Here is a 23,234-nt window from a genome sequence, read left to right on the forward strand (position 1 = left end):
GCATGCCCAGCGCTCACTGGGCAGCTAGGCAGCCCCCTACTCACCTCCCAGCACTGAATAGATGCCATGCGCATGTATTCAGAGATCACTCACTGCTTTGCAGAACAGAGCGATCAAAGGCTCCCCCAACTGCCCCACCTGCGATTGGGGCAGCGGGACAGTGTCCGAATAGCGGGACTGTCCCACTGGAGTCGGGACAGTTGGGAGGTATGCACTTACCATTGTCTTTGGGCATGCCTTATCATTCAATTTTTTGGGGCATCTCGTCCGCAGATATGCGGAGGCTAACCCTTTAAACTATGTTCATGTCACTCCCGAGTAGGCAGTTCTCTGTGTTTTTTACCCAAATCTTCTCATGACCCCTGAGAGTAAAAAGCTCTTATTTGCCTTAAGTGTCATGGAAAAGAAAATTATCTTGCAGGGCTGGCTTGAGTAAATAAGTCTAACGCTTTTTAACACTATGGGAGTCTTATATACTGTAGACACCTTGTCTTTGACAACCAGAGAACAATTTCATCACAGCCAGAGAACAAGTTCATCCCAGCCTTAATACAACCACCTGGTATCTTACCAGGATGGCTATGTTAAGGGCCCGATACACTACAACGATATGTCCTGAGGCTGAAGTCGAAGGCGATTTCCCTTGAACTCTCCCGGGAGCTTCCCAGGAGTGGTTCCATACGATTTTGTACATTTTGCATGTGCTATATCGTATGCGATCCCAGCCATGCCTGCGGGAACCGACATATCACGATTGCAGCACTAGCGATCTAGGGGAGCCGATCCGACCCTCATGAGAACGTGCATCGGATTGAAAACACCTCCAAAATGCCCGATTTCACCCGATATATCGGCCCAAATGGCCAAATTGGATGAAATTGGGCATTATCATTCTAGTGTCTGGGGCCCTTAAGATCCACCCTTTTCCTTGAGTTAAGGTATTACATGATCGACGTCTCCCGCTCAGGTTCTGTCAGCTATATACTGTAGGTGATCTATTACCAAAGTATCCCAATATTTGTCCACTGCAAGTTTATACCAATATAATACATCTTGTCTGCTCCCAATACTCTATGGATGAATATATTTGTAACAATAGAACTGTATCACACAATTGTTGCTCATGTCTGGATGTGTTAAAATGTTGTATACTGCCGATTGTTATTTTACTCTGCAATGTCTCAATAAATACTTTTCATTAAAAAAAAATCATTCTGATGCATATATAGATATTAGGTGGTTTAAATTAACTAAATATTATTTATGTAGCCCAAACCATTTCCTGTTCTAGCATATGTTTTTTCTACTACACAATTCTAACTAGTGCACAGGTTGCCCAGTGATGTCCTGTGCCAATCCATGTTGCTGAGTAATAGCGTACTCTCCATTTGTCAAGGGGCCAAGTGGCATCTTTTTCATTTAGTGGCTAAAATTTATTGCATTACCAAAATATAAACAATGTACTTTACATGCTGTCCAACTGGATGTATTGCCAGAAATAATCTCGCAAGCCTTTTTGTGTGCCTGCAGTTCTCAAACTGCGCAGACTTTTTTTGTATTATATACATATTTTTTCATTGAGTGAATAATTCATAAATGTTGTTCCAGAAATGAACCACCTAAGGTCTTATTTAATTACACAGTTATAATGTAATGTAATGTAATCTACAGCAGCCTATCAGATTTTAACATTCAATTTTTTAAAGATGTCTTAGAAATATGACAGCCTTAGCTTTATTTGTTATGGGTTACAGCATATAATCTAATATTAATATTTTAATCTTCATGCAGGTATTTATGAGCCGACATTTCTTGTACAACTGCAGTGAACCTACCCTGGATGTGAAAATTGCCTTTTGTCAGGTGTGTGTTCCATACAGGTAAAACAAGGTACCGTATGAATTTGTTCTTCCATTTCCTTCCAAATTGTTTGTTATTTGTCATTTTACAGTTTCCCAATTTCATTTGTATGAATGTCAGTGTTACATTAAATGTATCTTTCTGATATCAGTTTATGCTTGGATGTTGTATAACATTGCGTCACAATTCATTTATGCTGATAGAAAAAATTATAAATGTTATGCTAAATTTAGAAAATACATTTGTCAAGCAATTGTCAAGGAATCAAGGCGGTCATTCCGACCTGTTCTCACACTGCCGTTTTTTCGCAGCGCAGCAATCAGGTCACTACTGCGCATGCGTACGCACCGCAATACGCAGGCACGTCGTATGGGTACAAAGCGGATCGTTGCTTAGCGATGAATTTAACGAAGAATCCATTTGCACAGCCGATCGCAAGGTGATTGACAAGAAGAAGGCATTTATGGGTGTCAACTGACCGTTCTTTGGGAGTGTTTGGGAAAACGCAGGCGTGTCCAAGCGTTTGCAGGGCGGGTGTCTGATGTCAATTCCGGGACCAGACAGGCTGAAGTGATCACAAGGGCTGAGTAAGTTCAGAGCTACTCAGAAACTGCACAAAATGTTTTTGCAGAGCTCAGCTGCACAGGCGTTTGCACACTTGCAAAGCGAAAATACACTCCCCTATAGGCGGCGACTATCTGATCGCAGCGCTGCAAAAAGTAGCTGGCGAGCGATCAACTCGGAATGACCCCCCCCAAGTAATTTTTTAACACAGACAACATACTACCATGTATAATAAACCCAATGCAATAATAGAGAAAAACAAGTACAGAAAAATAAATGACATCATGTAAAACACAATCTATTGTGCACTAAAGGTTAATTACAAAAATCAATAATCCATTCATTAGCCTTCTATTCTCATACGTCCTAGGGGATGCTGGGGTCACCATTAGAAACATGGGGTATAGACGGGATCCGCAGGAGATATGGGCACTTTAAGACTTTCAAAGGGTGTGAACTGGCTCCTTCCTCTATGCCCCTCCTCCAGACTCCAGTTTTAGAATTGTGCCCAGTGAGACTGGACGCATTACAGGGTGCTCTACTGAGTTTCTCTGAAAATACTTTGTGTTAGGTTTTTTATGTTCAGGGAGGCTGCTGGCAACAACCTCCCTGCTTCGTGGGACTGAGGGGAGAGAAGTATGACCAACTTCTAGTGAGTTTAATGGCTCTGCTTCTGGCTACAGGACACCATTAGCTCCTGAGGGTTTGATCGTTGGGTACGCTCAGATGCTCGCTCCCACAGCCGGCCGTCACCCCCCTTACAGAGCCAGAAGTCAGAAGACAGGTGAGTAGAAGAAGAAAGAAGACTTCAGTGACGGCATTTCCCTGAGGTACCGCACAGCGAGTGGACGCTGCGCGCCAAGCTCCCGCTCACACACACAGCACTACTGGGAGGACATTAGTGCAAAGGCACTGTCCTAACCACCGCCAGTATAATCAGTATTACAAAGAGCGGGACGGAAGCGCGCCATTAAGGGGACGGAGATCCGTCCCCACAGCTCGCTCGGCGCCATTTCATCTCCGCTGGCTGCAGAGACGCTGGTCCTTCCTCACACTACTGAGCAAGTATCAGGGTCTAAACAGGGGGGGGGGCAGGTTATTTGGTGCAATAATATAATATAAAAAGCGCTACAGGTCTGGGGCATTTAGTAATCGCTTCAGACCCATGTATTTGGCACTGGGGTGTGAGCTGGCAAATTCCCTCTGTGTCTCTCTGACAGGCTTTTCTGGGGGTCTGTCCCCTATAAGCCCAGTGTGTCTGTGGGTGTTTCTTACACGTGTGTCGGCATGTCTGAAGCTGAGTGCTCTTCACAGGAGGAGGCTGTATTAGAGACACAAAAGGCGGTGGAGGTGACCATGTCGGCATCGCCGACTCCTGATTGGGTAAATGTGTTGAATGCTTTGAATGCTAATGTAGCTCATATTAGTAAGAGATTAGACAAGTCTGAGTCTCAGACCCAGGCATGGAAGAAATCTGTGGAAGATATGTTATTACAAGTTCAGGTCCCCTCGGGGTCACAGAAACGTACGTTTACCCAGTTGGCTGACACTGCTACCGACACGGACACTGATTCCAGTGTCGACTATAGTGATTCCAGATTAGATCCGAAATTGGCAAAGAGCATTCAGTACATGATTGTGGCTATTAAAGAGGTATTGCATATCACTGAGGACCCTGCTGTTCCAGATAAAATGGTCTGTATGTATAAGAAGAAGAAACCTGAGATAACGTTTCCTCCCTCTCATGAACTGAACACGCTATGTGAAAAAGTCTGGGAAAGTCCTGACAAAAAGTTTCAGATTCCCAAAAGAATTACGGTAGCTTATCCATTTCCCTCGGCAGATAGGGAAAAGTGGGAGTCACCCCCCACCGTGGACAAGGCCCTGTCACGTTTTTCTAAAAAGGTGGCTCTCCCGTCACCTGACACGGGATCGTAAACAAGAAACTACATTAAAGTCCATTTATGCGACCACAGGTACGCTACTCAGACCTTTCATTGCGTCTGCGTGGGTAAGTAGTGCTATCGAAAAGTAGGCAGACAACTTGTCTTCTGAAATAGATACCCTAGATAAGGATAGCATCCTCTTGACACTGGGTTATATCAAGAACGTTGCAGCATACCTTAAGGAAGCTGCAAGAGATATTGGTCTTTTGGGATCAAAGGCCAATGCCATGGCAGTCTCAGCTAGACGAGCGTTGTGGATTCACCAATGGAATGCTGATGCTGATTCCAAGAAAAGTATGGAGACTCTACCATATAAAGGTAAGGCCTTATTTGGTGACGGCCTTGATGATTTGGTATCTACAGCTACCGCGGGTAAGTCATCCTTTTTGCCTTATGTTCCTCCACAACAAAAGAAAACACATCACTATCAGATGCAGTCCTTTCGGCCCAATAAATACAGAAAGGGCCGAGGTTCTTCCTTCCCTGCTACTAGAGGAAGGGGAAGAGGTAAACGATCACCAGCCTTGTCAGGCTCCCAGGAGCAGAAGTCCTCCCAGGCTTCTGCTAATTCCACCGCATGACGTTGGGGCTCCTATGCGGGAGTCCGCACCGGTGGGGGCGCGTCTCAAACTCTTTAGTCAGTTTTGGGTTCGTTCGGACCTAGACCCATGGGTTTTACAAATAGTATCTCAAGGGTACAAGCTGGAGTTTCAAGACGTTCCTCCTCGACGTTTTTTCAAATCGGCCTTACCAGCTTCTCTTCCGGACAGGGAGGTAGTTTGCGACGCAATACAAAAGTTGTGTCAAAATCAAGTTATAGTCAGGGTTCCCCAGTCTCAACAGGGAGAAGGTTTTTATTCGAGCCTGGTTGTGGTTCCGAAGCCGGACGGCTCGGTCAGACCAATCCTAAACCTGAAATCCCTAAATTTCTACCTAAAGAAATTCAAATTGAAGATGGAGTCTCTCCGAACAGTGATCTCCAGTCTGGAGGAAGGGGATTTAATGGTGTCGGTGGACATAAAGGATGCCTACTTACTTGTTCCCATTTATCCTCCGCATCAGGCTTACCTGAGGTTTGCAATTCAGGATTGTCATTACCAATTACAAACGTTGCCGTTTGGTCTGTCCACGGCTCCGAGGATTTTCACCAAAGTGATGGCGGAGATGATGGTTCTCCTTCGCAAGCAAGACACGATCTCCATCCAGGAGAGTGGGGCCTCCACCAAGAAGTCTTCGCAGAGGTGACAAGTCGTTGGGGAGTTCCTCAAGTAGACATGATGGCATCTCGTCTCAACAAGAAGCTTCAGAGATATTGTTCCAGGTCAAGGGACCCTCAAGCAATAGCAGTGGATGCACTGGTGACACCGTGGGTGTTTCAGTCGGTGTATGTATTCCCTCCACTTCCTCTCATTCCAAAGGTTCTAAAGATCATAAGAAGAACAAAGATCCGGGCGATCCTCATTGTCCCAGACTGGCCAAGGAGGGCTTGGTATCCAGATCTTCAGGAATTACTCATAGGAGATCCCTGGCCTCTTCCTCTGCGCGAGGACCTGTTACAACAGGGGCCGTGCGTGTATCAGGACTTACCGCGGCTACGTTTGACGGCATGGCGTTGAGCACAAAATCCTAGCCCGTAAGGGTATTCCCAGTGAAGTCATTCCCACACTTATTCAAGCCAGAAAAGGGGTAACATCTAAACATTACCACCGTATTTGGAGAAAATATGTTTCTTGGTGTGAATCCAAGGGGGCTCCTACGGAAGAGTTTCGGCTAGGACGGTTTCTCCATTTTCTACAAGCAGGTGTGGATGCGGGCCTAAAATTGGGCTCAATTAAGGTACAGATTTCGGCCTTATCGGTTTTCTTTCAGAAACAATTGGCCTCCCTTCCAGAAGTTCAGACTTTCGTGAAAGGTGTGTTGCACATCCAACCTCCATTTGTGCCTCCAGTGGCACCATGGGATCTTAATGTGGTGTTGCAGTTCCTTCAATCACATTGGTTTGAACCTTTACGGAAGGTGGAGTTGAAATTCCTCACTTGGAAAGTGGTCATCCTGTTGGCCTTGGCATCTGCAAGGTGGGTGTCTGAGTTAGCGGCCTTGTCTCACAAGAGCCCTTATTTGATCTTCCATGAAGATAGAGCTGAATTGAGGACACGTCAACAATTTTTACCGAAGGTGGTTTCCTCTTTCCACATGAACCAACCTATTGTGGTGCCTGTGGCTATTGACGCCTTAGCTGAGTCAAAATCTATGGAAGTGGTCAGAGCTTTGAAGATTTATGTCGCCAGAACGGCTCAGATTAGGAAAACAGAGGCTCTGTTTGTCCGGTTTGCTCCCAGCAGGGTTGATCCAGCGTGTCCTGCACGCTGGATCTGTAACAAGATTCAGCATGCTCATTCCACGGCTGGATTGCTGTTACCGGAATCGGTGAAGGCCCATTCTACTAGAAAGGTGGGCTCATCCTGGGCGGCAACCCGGGGGGGTCTCGGCATTACAACTTTGCCGAGCAGCTACTTGGTCGGGGTCAAACACATTTGCAAAGTTCTACAAGTTTGACACCTTGGCCGATAAAGACCTTAAGTTTGGTCAATCGGTGCTGCAGAGTCATCCGCACTCTCCCGCCCATTCTAGAGCCTTGGTATAACCCCATGGTTCTAATGGTGACCCCAGCATCCTCTAGGACGTATGAGAAAATAGGATTTTAATACCTACCGGTAAATCCTTTTCTCTTAGTCCATAGAGGATGCTGGGCGCCCGTCCCAGTGCGTACTGTATATACTGTATCTGCAGTTATTAGTTGTGGTTACACACATGTTGTGTTATGTTTTTGTCAGCATGTTGCTGCATTTGTTCATGCCGTTGGCTTGTGTTCTGTTGAATGCCACGTTGTACGGCATTCTTGAGGTGTGAGCTGGTATGAATCTCACCTTAGTTTAACAATAAATCCTTTCCTCGAAATGTCCATCTCCCTGGGCACAGTTCATATAACTGGAGTCTGGAGGAGGGGCATATAGGGAGGAGCCAGTTCACACCCTTCCAAATTCTTAAAGTGCCCATGTCTCCTGCGGATCCCGTCTATACCCCATGTTTCTAATGGTGACCCCAGCATCCTCTATGGACTAAGAGAAAAGGATTTACCGTTAGGTATTAAAATCCTATTTTATACAATATACGCACGCTCCAGACATCCACATGCTAATATGTTTTTAATGAGAATTTACTCAGAAATTAAGGGCCTAATTCAGACCTGATTGCTCCTCAGAGGTTTGCGATCAGATAGTCACTGCCCAGACAGAGTGAATACCTGCCCTGTGCAAGTCTGCGTACGCCGTGCGAAAGGCTTTGCAAACGCCGGTCAGCATCAAATCTGTTCGCAACTCACTCACCATCGAAGGTTTTTTCCAGTCTGTGCGTAGCACAGGACCTAGTCCTCTAGTGCGATAGAAACAGGCTGATCGGGGCCGGAGCTGACATCATACACCCTCCCTGAAAATGCTTGGGAACGCCTGTGTTTTGCCTGACACTCCCAGAAAACATCCAGCTACCACCCCCAAATGTCCACTTCCTGTCAATCAACCTACGTATGTCTAGCGATCAAAACAAATTCTGGATTCTTTCGCAGTTTGGCCTCACACGTGCGCACTACGATCCGTACGTAGTCGATCGAAAAGCCGTCACATCAAATCAAAACAATTTGTTAGAAAAAAATCATGTTTTGCGCATGCACAAAAAAAGCCCCGTTTGCACAAGTACAAAGCTCTCCAGCTCTTGCGCGCATGCGCAAAACCTCTGCAGTGTGGCCAGCCGGGGATGAGACTGAGGGCGGGCCCATTGCAACTGAGACTGGATGGAGGAAGGTTCAGGGGAAATTTTTGGAAAAATTTCTTCACAGAAAAGGTAGTGGACAAGTGGAATAGTCCCCCAGCAGAGGTGGTAGAGGTTAAGACAGTAGAGCAATTTAAACATGCATGGGATAGACATAAGGATATCCTTGCAAAGAAATAAGGATCAAATAAGGTTAGGGTAAAAATATTGTAAAAAAAAAAAAAAGGGGCGGACTAGATGGGCCAAGTGGTTTTTATCTGCCGTCAAATTCTATGTTTCTATGTGGGACACTCAATGGAAAGTTTTGCCATAAGCTCCACAAGGTCTAGAACTGGCCCTGTACCAATTTTGGATTTTTAAATATTGTTACTTTTCAAATGTAACATGACACCACATGTTGGCTAGACCCAGGGGCGTATCCACCTATCGGTCAAGATGGCACTCGCAGGGGTGCCACCCCCGGCCAGAAGGTAGATTCAATTTTAATGGCAGCCACTGTCCACCCCCGACCACCCCAACCTCACCACCACTGACCGTTCCTCACCTGCACTGACGCCCAGGAACGATCATAGCCAGCAGCAGCGGCAGCCACTGTGGCGCGGTGTCAGACCCCGGCACCAATTACAGTCAAGAAACTGCATAAACTACAACTCCCAGCAACCCTTGATACCGTGAGCTCACTGCAGCAAGGACTGCTGGGAGGTGTAGTTCATGTAGTTTCTTGATTGTAGCGCAGTGCCGGACACCGGCGCCAATTACAGTGGCTGCCGCTGCTGCCTGCTATGGTTGTTCCTGGGCATCAGTGAGGAACTAACGGTTCGGTGAGAGGAGGGGGTTTGGGGGTGGGTAGTTACTCCTAGGAGTAGCCACTCTTCCTGCTGAGCATTGTCTACATAAATGAAATTGTGGCTTACAGCGAATTCAGCATTATTGTGTTACTGTTTGCCTTACCGAATTGGCATATTCAATACAAATCTAGCTGTGAATTCAGAGCATTTTTTATTGCATCTGTTATTGCAAGCTTGTTTTTACTGATTTTTTTTGTGAGATTTATACGATCATTGATTGGTCATCCATTCTTTTATGTTCTTCTGACCTTTTTGATAATGAGCCCCTGATGAAGTCCAGTTGGACGAAACGCGTTGGGTTTTGGTTCAGGTATGAGAACATTGGATATGTACTAATTAAGAAAACAACATTGGATTAACGAATTGTCCGCAATATACGGTTTCCATATCTGATGTCTGCATTTTAATTATGTCAGCCATTTGTCATTCACTGTGATTGTTCAATATTTTTATATAAATAAATCGGAATCTTTTAAGTGAATTGTGGTCAAATCCTGGAAGATATAATCATAGACAAGCTCCCTTAGACATTACCCCTTTTTTTGCATTTGTACCTTTGTACTCCATCTAACAGGGAGCACGTCTTGAGGTTGAGCTCCATACATAGCGCTATTTTTAGGTCTACCCCCTTTCTATATATATATATATATATATATTGTGACAAGAACACTGGGATAGTGTTTGAGGGCAGGTATATTTGTCCCAGGTTCTTGTCTTACATGTTTTAGAAAATGTTAACTTCTAGGAAAAATGCTTTTTGTTTTGTCTGAACCTTTTCAGTTTGCTGTAAAAGCTGGGTAAAGGCTCTGAGAGAGAGATAAGGCGAGTTCTAGACATTGGGCCCAGTTCGGGTCTTTGGCCTCACAGAGGGCTAATCAGGGTTTCAGCTGTGTAAGTGTGTTATAGTGCTGCTAACCTGATTAGTATGGGCAGACTGCCTGGGAAGGCTGAGGGATCTGTGTGTGAGAGACACGCTTTCTGTTTCTGATGCAAGTAAGCTATACAGTATGTACTGAAGAACTCTGTGTTTTGTTTAGTGACAGTTAGGAATATCTTATGTTTAGTTAGTGCCGGACAGGCAAGGTATTTTTATTTTGGGGTTTGTTTTATTTTCTGTTTCAATAAAACTGGCCGGGGTCAGTTGTACCAGAAACTGGACTTGTGTTGTTCCTCAGCTGCTGCGTGCTACCATATTCCCCAGGAAAAGGCGCCTTGCACCCCTACAGTGTTACAACTTGGTGGAGAATGCGAGCAACCCCGTTCTGCGCATAAGTGAAAGCAGCAGCTTTGTGAGGCCTGCAGAAAACGGTGGTTTATGCAGATACAGCCCAGTGTGAAGTTACTGAGACTCACCCCTGAGGGTTTGATATATGTCTTGGGTGAAAGCAGCTACAAAGCCGCCTGAAAAATCTGTCGACATGGAGGATCTGCTTAAAGCCTTGCTGCAAGCTACAGCGGCTCAGCAGGAGGCCAACCGACAGCAGCAGGTGGCAATGGAGGAAAATAGGAGACAGCAGCAGGTGGCTATTGACGAACTTTACCGGCAACAGCGTCAGGATAGAGAGGCCTTAACAGAAGTGGTGCAGAGCCTTGCAGCCCGGATTGGAGATGTGGCCGTCAGTGCTCCGACCAGCTCTAGTTCTATACGGGCCAGTCACTTCTTGCAGAAAATGACAGAGGCTGACGATGTGGAGGCCTACTTGACCACGTTTGAAAGGACTGCAGAGCGTGAGAACTGGCCAAAAGCACAGTGGGCCAGTCTGCTGGCACCTTTTCTGTCAGGTGAGCCCCAAAAAGCGTACTTTGATTTAAGCCCTGCTGAGGCTCGGGACTATGATAAACTAAAGACTGAGATCCTGACCCGCCTGGGAGTCACGCTGTCAGTACGAGCACAACGGGTGCACCGTTGGGTGTACGCCATGGAGAAGCCTCCGCGCTCTCAGATGCACGACCTTATTCAGCTAACAAAAAAATGGCTACAGCCAGAGACATTAACTGGTCCCCAGATGGTTGAAAGAGTCGTCATGGACCGCTACTTGAGATCTTTGCCCATGGTCCTGCGCAAGTGGGTGAGCCATGGAAACCCGGGTACTGCTGACCAATTAGTAGACATGGTAGAGCGGTATTTGGCAGCAGAGGAACTACTGATGACCACCCAGCAACCCATAGATCCTCGACAGCGCCCTTCAGTAAAGACTGGTAAGACTGTTCCGTGGGAAAACGTTGCTGGGCGGTTAAGAGAACGCAAGGCTGGAGAGACTGTAAACACTGGCCCTGGAGACAGGCCAATGGGGCTAGAACGGTCTATGTTGCCCAAACGGGTTGATAATCGTGTGGTTAAATGTTTTAGATGTGGTATGCCAGGTCATGTTGTTGCCAATTGCCCAGTCATGCAAGAACCCATGCAATGTGATGCTGCCTTTGAATGTCGCAGAATGTCTTTCTTTGCTAGGTTAGCCTGTACTGTGGTACCTTCACCTGAGCTGGAAAAACAAATGTGTGATGTGTTCTTAGAGGGTAACCGGGTAGATGCCTTGCTAGATTCAGGAAGTTTAGTTACCCTCGTGAAAGCTGGGTTAGTGAACCCCTTAAAGGTCCAGCAAATACCTATTGGGGTAACTTGCATACATGGGGATACCCAACATTATGCCACTGCTGAGGTGAATATAGAAACTTGTTGTGGGTCAGCAATGGTTAAAGTGGGACTGGTCCCTACCTTGGTGCATGAGGCCATAATAGGGAGGGATTTTCCTCATTTTTGGAAACTGTGGGAATCACGGTTATCAACAGATGTGAGAAGTAAAAAGCCAGTTGATAATACCGGTGATTTTATGGATGTACGTGGGTCTTCGGAACTTTCTGGCCCTTTGCCTTTTGCTAGTTTGGCTGGGGAAGTGACAGATGGGGAGTCCAGTGAGGACCCTCTTGCCGGGAACAGAGACATAGTAGTTAGAACTGAAAGCGTGCCTGACCTGGAGGTAAAGAAGGATCTGTTTGCGTCTGAACAGTTAAAGGATCCTACCTTAATAAAGGCTAGAGAGAATGTTAAAATTGTTAATGGGGAACCTGTGGTACCAGGTGACAGGGTTACGTATCCCCACATGGCCATCTGTAATGAGCTCTTGTACCACATTGTCAAAAGGGGTGAGGATGTGGTAGAACAGCTGGTAGTTCCCCAGCCTTATCGGAGAACGGTACTAGATTTAGCTCATAGTCACGTTACCGCAGGACATTTAGGGGCAGAAAAAACCACTGAAAGAGTTTTACAAAGGTTCTTTTGGCCAGGGGTTTATAAAGAAGTGTCTGAATATTGTTCTTCCTGTCCTGAATGCCAGTATCATGCCCCTAGACCCCATTTCAGGAGCCCACTAGTTCCCATGCCTATTATAGAGGTCCCGTTTGACAGAATAGCCATGGATCTCGTGGGGCCCTTGTTAAAGTCTGCTCGGGGCCATCAGTATATCCTGGTAATTATGGACTATGCCACTCGATATCCTGAGGCTGTCCCTTTACGCACTATCACAACCAAGGCGATAGCTAAGGAGCTGGTGCAGGTATTTAGTAGAGTGGGAATACCAAAAGAAATTTTGACTGACCAAGGTACTCCATTTATGTCAAGGATCATGAAAGAATTGTGCAAGTTATTTAAGGTCACTCACCTCAGGACGTCCATCTACCATCCCCAAACTGACGGGTTGGTGGAAAGGTTTAATAAAACATTAAAAAGTATGTTAAAAAAGGTTGTTGAGAGAGATGGGAAAAACTGGGATTGTTTGTTGCCCTACTTGTTAATGGCCATCAGAGAAGTTCCTCAGTCCTCTACGGGGTTTTCTCCGTTTGATTTGTTGTATGGTAGACACCCCAGAGGGTTGTTGGATATTGCCAAAGAGACGTGGGAAGGACAGCCCACTCCTTATAGAAGCGTTATTGAGCATGTAACACAAATGCAGGATAGGATTGCAGCCGTGGTACCTGTTGTCAGAGAGCACATGGAACAGGCCCAAAGTGCTCAACAGAGGGTCTATAACCGGAGTGCCAAGATACGGGAATTTGCTCCTGGAGATAGAGTTCTTGTTTTGGTACCCACTGTGGAAAGCAAATTCCTAGCTAAATGGCAGGGTCCATTTGAGATTAGGGAAAAAGTGAATGAGGTTAATTACAAAGTATACCAGCCGGGAAAGAGAAAACCCGAACAGATTTACCATGTTAACTTAATCAAACCCTGGAAAGATAGGTTGTCTCTGTCAGCGGAGCCTTGCCCTTCGGTGTTTTCACCCCGGTTGCTTCCCGCAGTGAAGGTGTCAGAGACATTATCAGCTGATCAGAACAATCAGGTTAAAGAATTTCTCATCCAAAATAGGGAGGTATTTTCAGAGCTGCCTGGCCGAACGACCATAATAAAACATGACATTGTCACAGAACCAGGGGTCAGGGTTCATTTAAAGCCATATAGGATTCCTGAAGCTCAGCGAGAAGCTATTTCTAAGGAAGTTAAAACCATGTTAGAACTTGGAGTCATAGAGGAGTCTAACAGTGAGTGGTCCAGTCCCATAGTGCTCATCCCGAAGCCCGACGGTAGCATACGCTTCTGTAATGACTTTCGTAAGTTAAATGAGGTGTCCAAGTTTGACGCATACCCCATGCCCCGTGTGGATGAGCTTGTAGAAAGGCTGGGAACAGCCAGGTTTCTCACCACATTGGACCTGACCAAAGGTTACTGGCAAATACCTTTATCTGATAGCGCCAAAGAAAAAACAGCCTTTTCGGTTCCGGAGGGGCTGTACCAGTATAAGATGTTACCCTTTGGGTTGCATGGGGCTCCAGCAACCTTTCAACGGGCGATGGATAAAATTTTGAGGCCCCATAGAAAATATGCAGCTGCCTATTTGGATGATGTGGTAATTCACAGTACAGACTGGGGGTCCCATTTGGTTAAAGTACAAGCAGTACTGGACTCAATCAGAGAGGCAGGGTTAACTGCTAACCCAAAGAAGTGCTGCCTCGCAATGGAGGAGGTCAAATACTTGGGCTTCACCATAGGCAGAGGTCTGATTAGGCCCCAATTGAATAAAGTTGATGCTATTCAAAACTGGCCTCGTCCAGTGAATAAAAAACAGGTAAGGGCTTTTTTGGGAATTACTGGGTACTATAGACGGTTTATTCCTAATTTTGCGACCACAGCGGTGCCGTTGTCAGACCTTACCAAAGGGAAGCAGTCAAATGTGGTGAAATGGAACCCTGATGCAGAAAAGGCGTTCCAAGCGTTAAAAGTGGCTTTGTGTTCACAACCGGTGTTGATAACACCAGATTTTTCAAAAGAATTTGTGGTACAGACAGATGCCTCAGAGGTAGGGATAGGTGCTGTGCTGTCCCAAACCAGAGATGGGGACGAACACCCTATCATTTATTTGAGTAGGAAACTCAATGAGCATGAAAAAAGGTATGCCATTGTGGAAAAGGAGGCTTTGGCCATTAAGTGGGCACTAGATACCTTGAGATATTACCTCTTGGGTAGACAATTCAGACTAGTGACAGACCATGCCCCTTTAAAATGGATGTATGTAAATAGAGGCAAGAATGCTCGTGTAACTAGATGGTTTCTAGCGTTGCAGGACTTTAAGTTTACTGTCGAACATAGACCGGGAACACAATTGGCCAACGCAGATGCATTGTCTCGCATCTTCTGTTTGGGGGCTACAAGTGTTCCGGCCCCTAGGTCGAAACAGGGGAGGGGGATATGTGACAAGAACACTGGGATAGTGTTTGAGGGCAGGTATATTTGTCCCAGGTTCTTGTCTTACATGTTTTAGAAAATGTTAACTTCTAGGAAAAATGCTTTTTGTTTTGTCTGAACCTTTTCAGTTTGCTGTAAAAGCTGGGTAAAGGCTCTGAGAGAGAGATAAGGCGAGTTCTAGACATTGGGCCCAGTTCGGGTCTTTGGCCTCACAGAGGGCTAATCAGGGTTTCAGCTGTGTAAGTGTGTTATAGTGCTGCTAACCTGATTAGTATGGGCAGACTGCCTGGGAAGGCTGAGGGATCTGTGTGTGAGAGACACGCTTTCTGTTTCTGATGCAAGTAAGCTATACAGTATGTACTGAAGAACTCTGTGTTTTGTTTAGTGACAGTTAGGAATATCTTATGTTTAGTTAGTGCCGGACAGGCAAGGTATTTTTATTTTGGGGTTTGTTTTATTTTCTGTTTCAATAAAACTGGCCGGGGTCAGTTGTACCAGAAACTGGACTTGTGTTGTTCCTCAGCTGCTGCGTGCTACCATATTCCCCAGGAAAAGGCGCCTTGCACCCCTACAGTGTTACAATATATATATATATATATATATATATATATATATATATATATATATATATAGATAGATAGATAGCTAGATATAGATATATATATATACACTGCTCAAAAAAATAAAGGGAACACATAAACAACACAATGTAACTCCAAGTCAATCACACTTCTGTGAAATCAAACTGTCCACTTAGGAAGAAACACTGATTGACAATTAATTTGGGGGTTTCGCAACATCGGGTTAATAAAGCCTTTATTACAAGCATCTGGTTGGAGATACATCCATTTCAAGTTCTGGCTGTGATCACCTGACTGTAAAATCCTCACATCAACTGGAATTTGTTTATGCATAAGATTGTAACATTGTTTTAGTGTATTTTTAGAAGGTTGTGTCAATGACGAACATTTAGGATAAATATCGTTTGTTTCTCTAACGTCCTAGTGGATGCTGGGGACTCCGTCAGGACCATGGGGAATAGCGGCTCCGCAGGAGACAGGGCACAAAAGCAAGCTTTTAGGATCACATGGTGTGTACTGGCTCCTCCCCCTATGACCCTCCTCCAAGCCTCAGTTAGGTTTTTGTGCCCGGCCGAGAAGGGTGCAATCTAGGTGGCTCTCTTAAAGAGTTGCTTAGAAAAAGTTTTTAGGTTCTTTATTTTCAGTGAGTCCTGCTGGCAACAGGCTCACTGCATCGAGGGACTTAGGGGAGAGATTTTCAACTCACCTGCGTGCAGGATGGATTGGATTCTTAGGCTACTGGACATAGCTCCAGAGGGAGTCGGAACACAGGGCTCGCCCTGGGGTTCGTCCCGGAGCCGCGCCGCCGACCCCCCTTGCAGATGCTGAAGATGAAGAGGTCCGGAACCAGGCGGCAGAAGACTCTCAGTCTTCATCAGGTAGCGCACAGCACTGCAGCTGTGCGCCATTGTTGTCAGCACACTTCACACAGCGGTCACGGAGGGTGCAGGGCGCTGGGGGGGGGGCGCCCTGGGCAGCAATGTATAATACCTGTATGGCGAAAAATACATCACATGTAGCCCTTGAGGCTATATGGATGTATTTAACCCCTGCCAGATATCTAAAACTCCGGAGAAGAAGCCCGCCGAAAAGGGGGCGGGGCCTATTCTCCTCAGCACACAGCGCCATTTTCCCTCACAGAAAGGCTGGTGGGAAGGCTCCCATGCTCTCCCCTGCACTGCACTACAGAAACAGGGTTAAAACAGAGAGGGGGGGCACTGATTTGGCGATATGTATATATATTAAAATGCTATAAGGGAGGAACACTTATATAAAGGTTGTCCCTGGATAATTATAGCGTTTTGGTGTGTGCTGGCAAACTCTCCCTCTGTCTCCCCAAAGGGCTAGTGGGTCCTGTCCTCTATCAGAGCATTCCCTATGTGTGTGCTGTATGTCGGTACGTGTGTGTCGACATGTATGAGGAAAATATTGGTGAGGAGGCGGAGCAAATTGCCTGTAATGGTGATGTCACTCTCTAGGGAGTCGACACCGGAATGGATGGCTTATTTATGGAAATTACGTGACAATGTCAACACGCTGCAAGCCGGTTGACGACATGAGAGGGCTGGCGAACAAATTAGTATCTGTCCAGGCGTCTCAAACACCGTCAGGGGCTGTAAAATGCCCATTTACCTCAGTCGGTCGACACAGACCCAGACACGGACACTGTTTTCAGTGTCGACGGTGAAGAAACAAACGTATTTTCTTTTAGGGCCACACGTTAAGGGCAATGAAGGAGGTGTTACATATTTCTGATACTCCAAGTACCACAAAAAAGGGTATTATGTGTGAGGTGAAAAAACTACCTGTAGTTTTTCCTGAATCAGATAAATTAAATGAAGTGTGTGATGATGCGTGGGTTTCCCCCGATAGAAAATTATTGGCGGTATACCCTTTCCCGCCAGAAGTTAAGGCGCGGTGGGAAACACCCCTCAGGGTGGATAAGGCGCTCACACGCTTATCAGAACAAGTGGCGGTACCATCTACGGATAGGGCCGTACTTAAGGAGCCAGCTGATAGGAGGCTGAAAAATATCCTAAAAAGTATACACACACATGCTGGTGTTATACTGCGACCAGCGATCGCCTCAGCCTGGATGTGCAGAGCTGAGGTGGCTTGGTCGGATTCCCTGACTAAAAATATTGATACCTTTGACAGGGACAGTATTTTATTGACTATAGAGCATTTAAAGGATGCATTTCTATATATGCGAGATGCGCAGAGGGATATTTGCACTCTGGCATCAAGAGTAAATGCGATGTCCATATCTGCAAGAAGATGTTTATGGACACGACAGTGGTCAGGTGATGCAGATTCCAAACGGCACAAAGATGTATTGCCGTATAAAGGGGAGGAGTTATTTGGGGTCGGTCCATGGGACCTGGTGGCCAGGGCAACTGCTGGAAAATCCACCGTTTTTTACCCTAAGTCACATCTCTGCAGAAAAAGACACCGTCTTTTCAGCCTCAGTCCTTTCGTCCCTATAAGAGTCATATCTGCCATGGGATAGAGGAAAGGGAAGAAGACTGCAGCAGGCAGCCCATTCCCAGGAACAGAAGCCCTCCACCGCTTCTACCAAGTTCTCAGCATGACGCTGGGACCGTACAGGACCCCTGGATCCTACAAGTAGTATCCAAGGGGTACAGATTGGAATGTCGAGAGGTTTCCCCCCTCGCAGGTTCCTGTAGTCTGCTGTACCAATGTCTCCCTCCGACAGGGAGGCAGTATTGAAAACAATTCACAAGCTGTATTCCCAGCAGGTGATAATAAAATTACCCCTCCGACAACAAGGAAAGGGGTATTACTCCACACTATATGGTGGTACTGAAGGCTAGGTGAGACCTATTCTAAATCTGAAAAATTTGAACACTTACAAGGGTTCAAATCCAGATGGAGTCACTCAGAGCAGTGATAGCAAAGAACAAGGGGACTATATGGTGTCCCGGGACATCAGGGATGCTTACCTCCATGTCCCAAAATTTGCCTTTTCTCACCAAGGGTACCTCAGGTTCGTGGTACAGAACTGTCACTATCAGTTTCAAGACGATGCCGTTGGATTGTCCAAGGCATCCCGGGTCCTTACCAAGGTAATGACCGAAAGGAGGATTCGTCTTCAAAGAAAATGGACGACCTCCTGATAAGAACAAGGTCCAGAGAACAGTTGGAGGTCGGAGTAGCACTATCTCAAGTAGTTCTACGACAGCACGGGTGGATTCTAAATATTCCAAAACCGCAGTTGTTCCGACGACACGTCTGCTGGTCCTAGGGATGATTCTGGACACAGTCCAGGAAAAGGTGTTTCTCCCAGAGGAGAAAGCCAGGGAGTTATCCGAGCTAATCGGGATCCTCCTAAAACCAGGAAAAGTGTCAGTGCATCATTGCACAAGAGTCCTGGTAAAAATAGGGGCTTATTACGAAGCGCTTCCATTCGGCAGATTTCACGCAAGAACTCTTCAGTGGGATCTGCTGGAAAAATGGTCCGGATCGCATCTTCAGATGCATCAGCGGATAACCCTATATCCAAGGACAAGGGTGTCTCTCCTGTGGTGATTACAGAGTGCTCATCTTCTAGAGGGCCGCAGATTCGGCATTCAGGATTGGATGCTGGTGACCACGGAGGCCAGCCTGAGAGGCTGGGGAGCAGTCACACTGGAGCTAAGAGCAAATTTATAATGCTCTAAGCTTAGCAAGACCTCTGCTTCAAGGTCAGCCGGTATTGATCCAGTGGGATAACATCACGGCAGTCGCCCACGTAAACAGAAAGGGCGGCACAAGAAGCAGGAGGGCAGTGGCAAAACTGCAAGGATTTTTCGCTAGGCGGAAAATCATGTGATAGCACTGTCAGCAGTGTTCATTCCGGGAGTGGACGACTGGGAAGCAGACTTCCTCAGCAGGCACGACCTCCACCCGGGAGAGTGGGAACTTCATCGGGAAGTTTTCCGCATGATTGTGAACCGTTGGGAAAGACCAAAGGGGGACATGATGGCGTCCCGCCCGAACAAAAAATGGGACAGGTATTGCGCCAGGTCACGAGACCTTCAGGCGATAGCTGTGGACGTCCTGGTAACACCGTGGGTGTAACAGTCGGTGTATGTGTTCCCTCCTCTGCTTCTCATAACCAAGGTATTGAGAATTATAAGACATAGAGGAGTAAGAACTATACTCGTGGCTCCGGATTGGCCAAGAGTGACTTGGTAACCGGAACTTCAAGAGATGCTCACAGAGGACTAAGGGCCTCGGGAGCTAAGAAGGGATTTGCTTTCAGCAAGTACCATGTCTGTTCCAAGAGGAACCGTGGCATCGGCCTTTAAGAAAGGACCTGCTCCAGCAGGGACCTTGTCTGTTCCAAGACTTACCGCGACTGCGTTTGACGGCATGGCGGTTTGAACGCCGGATCCTAAGGGAAAAGGCATTCCGGAAGAGGTCATACCTACCCTGGTCAAAGCCAGGAAGGAGGTGACCGCACAACGTTATCACCACATGTGGTAAAAATATGTTGCGTGGGTGAGGCCAGGAAGGCCCCACGAAAAAATTTCAACTAGGTCGATTTCTGCACTTCCTGCAAACAGGAGTGTCTATGAGCCTCAAATTGGGGTCCATTAAGGTTCAAGTTTCGGCCCTATAGATTTTCTTCCAGAAAGAATTGGCTTCAGTTCCTGAAGTCCAGACGTTGTCAAGGGAGTATTGCATATACAGCCCTTGTGTGCCTCCAGTGGCACCGTGGGATCTCAACGTAGTGTTGGGATTCCTCAAATCATATTGGTTTGAACCACTCAAATCTGTGGATTTGAAATATCTCACATGGAAAGTGACCATACTGTTGGCCCTGGCCTCGGCCAGGCGATTGTCAAAATTGGCGGCTTTGTCTTACAAAAGCCCATATTTAATTTTCCATTCGGACAGGGCAGAACTGCGGACTCGTCCCCAGTTTCTTCCTAAGGTGGTGTCAGCGTTTCACCTGAAACAACCTATTGTGGTGCCTGCGGCTACTAGGGACTTGGAGGACTCCAAGTTGCTAGACGTTGTCAGGGCCCTGAAAATATATATATATATATAATTCCAGGACGGCTGGAGTCAGAAAGTCTGACTTGCTGTTTATATTGTAGGCACCCAAAAAGCTGGGTGCTCCTGCTTCTAAGCAGACTATTGCTCGTTGGATTTGTAGTACAATTCAGCTTGCACATTCTGTGGCAGGCCTGCCACAGCCAAAATCTGTAAATGCCCATTCCACAAGGAAGGTGGGCTCATCTTGGGCGGCTGCCCGAGGGGTCTCGGCTTTACAACTTTGCCGAGCAGCTACTTGGTCAGCGGCAAACACGTTTGCTAAATTCTACAAATTTGATACCCTGTCTGAGGAGGACCTGGAGTTCTCTCATTCGGTGCTGCAGAGTCATCCGCACTCTCCCGCCCGTTTGGGAGCTTTGGTATAATCCCCATGGTCCTGACGGAGTCCCCAGCATCCACTAGGACGTTAGAGAAAATAAGATTTTACTTACCGATAAATCTATTTCTCATAGTCCGTAGTGGATGCTGGGCGCCCATCCCAAGTGCGGATTGTCTGCATTACTTGTACGTAGTTATTGTTACAAAAAATCGGGTTATTATTGTTGTGAGCCATCTTTTTTAGAGGCTACTTCATTGTTATCATACTGTTAACTGGGTTCAAATCACAAGTTGTACGGTGTGATTGGTGTGGCTGGTATGAGTCTTACCCGGGATTCAAGATCCTTCCTTATTGTGTACGCTAGTCCGGGCACAGTACCTAACTGAGGCTTGGAGGAGGGTCATAGGGGGAGGAGCCAGTACACACCATGTGATCCTAAAAGCTTGCTTTTGTGCCCTGTCTCCTGCGGAGCCGCTATTCCCCATGGTCCTGACGGAGTCCCCAGCATCCACTACGGACTATGAGAAATAGATTTATCGGTAAGTAAAATCTTATTTTCTGTATAATAAAAACTTTTAATTATTGTCATAGAAAAGGCATATTGGCTCCCACGAGAATCCTTTTCTATTCTAAATCTACTTTTAATACCTTATCTGACAGAGGGTATTTCTTGGTGGTTTGAGACTAGTGGTGTAGCGCAGTAAATTGGGGTTGAATCTTCGTTCCATATATATAGATATATATAGATATATATAGATAGATAGATATATATATATATATACACTGCTCAAAAAAATAAAGGGAACACATAAACAACACAATGTAACTCCAAGTCAATCACACTTCTGTGAAAACAAACTGTCCACTTAGGAAGAAACACTGATTGACAATCAATTTCACATTCTGTTGTGCAAATGGAATAGACAACAGGTGGAAATTATAGGCAATTAGCAAGACACCCCCAATAAAGGAGTTGTTCTGCAGGTGGTGACCACAGACCACTTCTCAGCTCCTATGCTTTCTGGCTGATGTTTTGGTCACTTTTGAAGGCTGGCGGTGCTTTCACTCTAGTAGTAGCATGAGACGGAGTCTACAACCCACACAAGTGGCTCAGGTAGCGCAGCTCATTCAGGATGGCATATCAATGCGAGCTGTGGCAAGAAGGTTTGCTGTGTCTGTCAGCGTAGTGTCCAGAGCATGGAGGCGCTACCAGGAGACATGCCAGTACATCAGGAGACATGGCGGAGGCCGTAGGAGGGCAACAACCCAGCAGCAGGACCGCTACCACCGCCTTTGTGCAAGGAGGAACAGGAGGAGCACTGCCAGAGCCCTGCAAAATGACCTCCAGCAAGCCACAAATGTGCATGAGTGTACTCAAACAATCAGAAACAGACTCCATGAGGGTGGTATGAGGGCCCGACGTCCACAGGTAGGGGTTGTGCTTACAGCCCAACACCGTGCAGAACGTTTGGCATTTGCCAGAGAACACCTAGATTGGAAAATTTGCCACTGGCATCCTGTGCTCTTCACAGATGAAAGCAGGTTCTCACTGTGCACATGTGACAGACGTGACAGAGTCTGGAGACGCCAAGGAGAACGTTCTGCTTCCTGCAACATCCTCCAGCATGACTGGATTGGTAGTGGGTCAGTAATGGTGTGGGGTGGCATTTCTTTGGGGGGCCGCACAGCCCTCCATGTGCTCGCCAGGGGTAGCCTGACTGCCATTAGGTACCGAGATGAGATCCTCAGACCCCTTGTGAGACCATATGCTGGTGCGGTTGGCCCTGGGTTCCTCCTAATGCAAGACAGTGCTAGACCTCATGTGGCTGGAGTGTGTCAGCAGTTCCTGCAAGATGAAGGCATTGATGCTATGGACTGGCCCGCCCGTTCCCCAGACCTGAATCCAATTGAGCACATCTGGGACATCATGTCTCGCTCCATCCACCAACGCCACGTTGCACCACAGACTGTCCAGGAGTTGGCGGATGCTTTAGTCCAGGTCTGGGAGGAGATCCCTCAGGAGACCGTCCGTCACCTCATCAGGAGCATGCCCAGGCGTTGTAGGGAGGTCATACAGGCACGTGGAGGCCACACACACTACTGAGCCTCATTCTGACTTGTTTTAAGGACATTACATCAAAGTTGGATCAGCCTGTGGTGTGTTTTTCCACTTTAATTTTGAGTGTGACTCCAAATCCAGACCTCCATGGGTTAATAAATTTGATTTCCATTGATAATTTTTGTGTGATTTTGTTGTCAGCACATTCAACTATGTAAAGAACAAAGTATTTAATAAGAATATTTAATTCATTCAGATCTAGGATGTGTTATTTTAGTGTCCCCTTATTTTTTTGAGCAGTATATATATATATATATATATATATATATATATACATTATATATGTATATATACATGTGTGTATGTATTATATATATATATACACACACACACACACACACACACACACACACACACACACACATAAGGAGGGC

General features: G+C 46.3%; 1 protein-coding gene across 7 annotated transcripts in view; it reads left to right on the plus strand.

The window, feature by feature from the left end:
* Positions 1-23,234, plus strand: part of MAPK10 (mitogen-activated protein kinase 10) — a 485,680-nt gene that overhangs the window by 185,758 nt on the left and 276,688 nt on the right. For 4 of the 7 annotated variants that reach the window (XM_063919881.1, XM_063919876.1, XM_063919875.1 and 1 more), the window contains one exon: positions 1,792-1,863. In XM_063919881.1, coding sequence (XP_063775951.1) covers positions 1,792-1,863 — 72 coding nt within the window. Of the gene's footprint in view, positions 1-1,791; positions 1,891-23,234 lie in introns of all 7 variants that reach the window. The other 3 variants (XM_063919877.1, XM_063919878.1, XM_063919879.1) reach the window with 2 other exon arrangements.

This window comes from Pseudophryne corroboree, chromosome 1 (genome assembly GCF_028390025.1).
Source record: "Pseudophryne corroboree isolate aPseCor3 chromosome 1, aPseCor3.hap2, whole genome shotgun sequence".
Lineage (NCBI taxonomy): Eukaryota > Metazoa > Chordata > Amphibia > Anura > Myobatrachidae > Pseudophryne > Pseudophryne corroboree.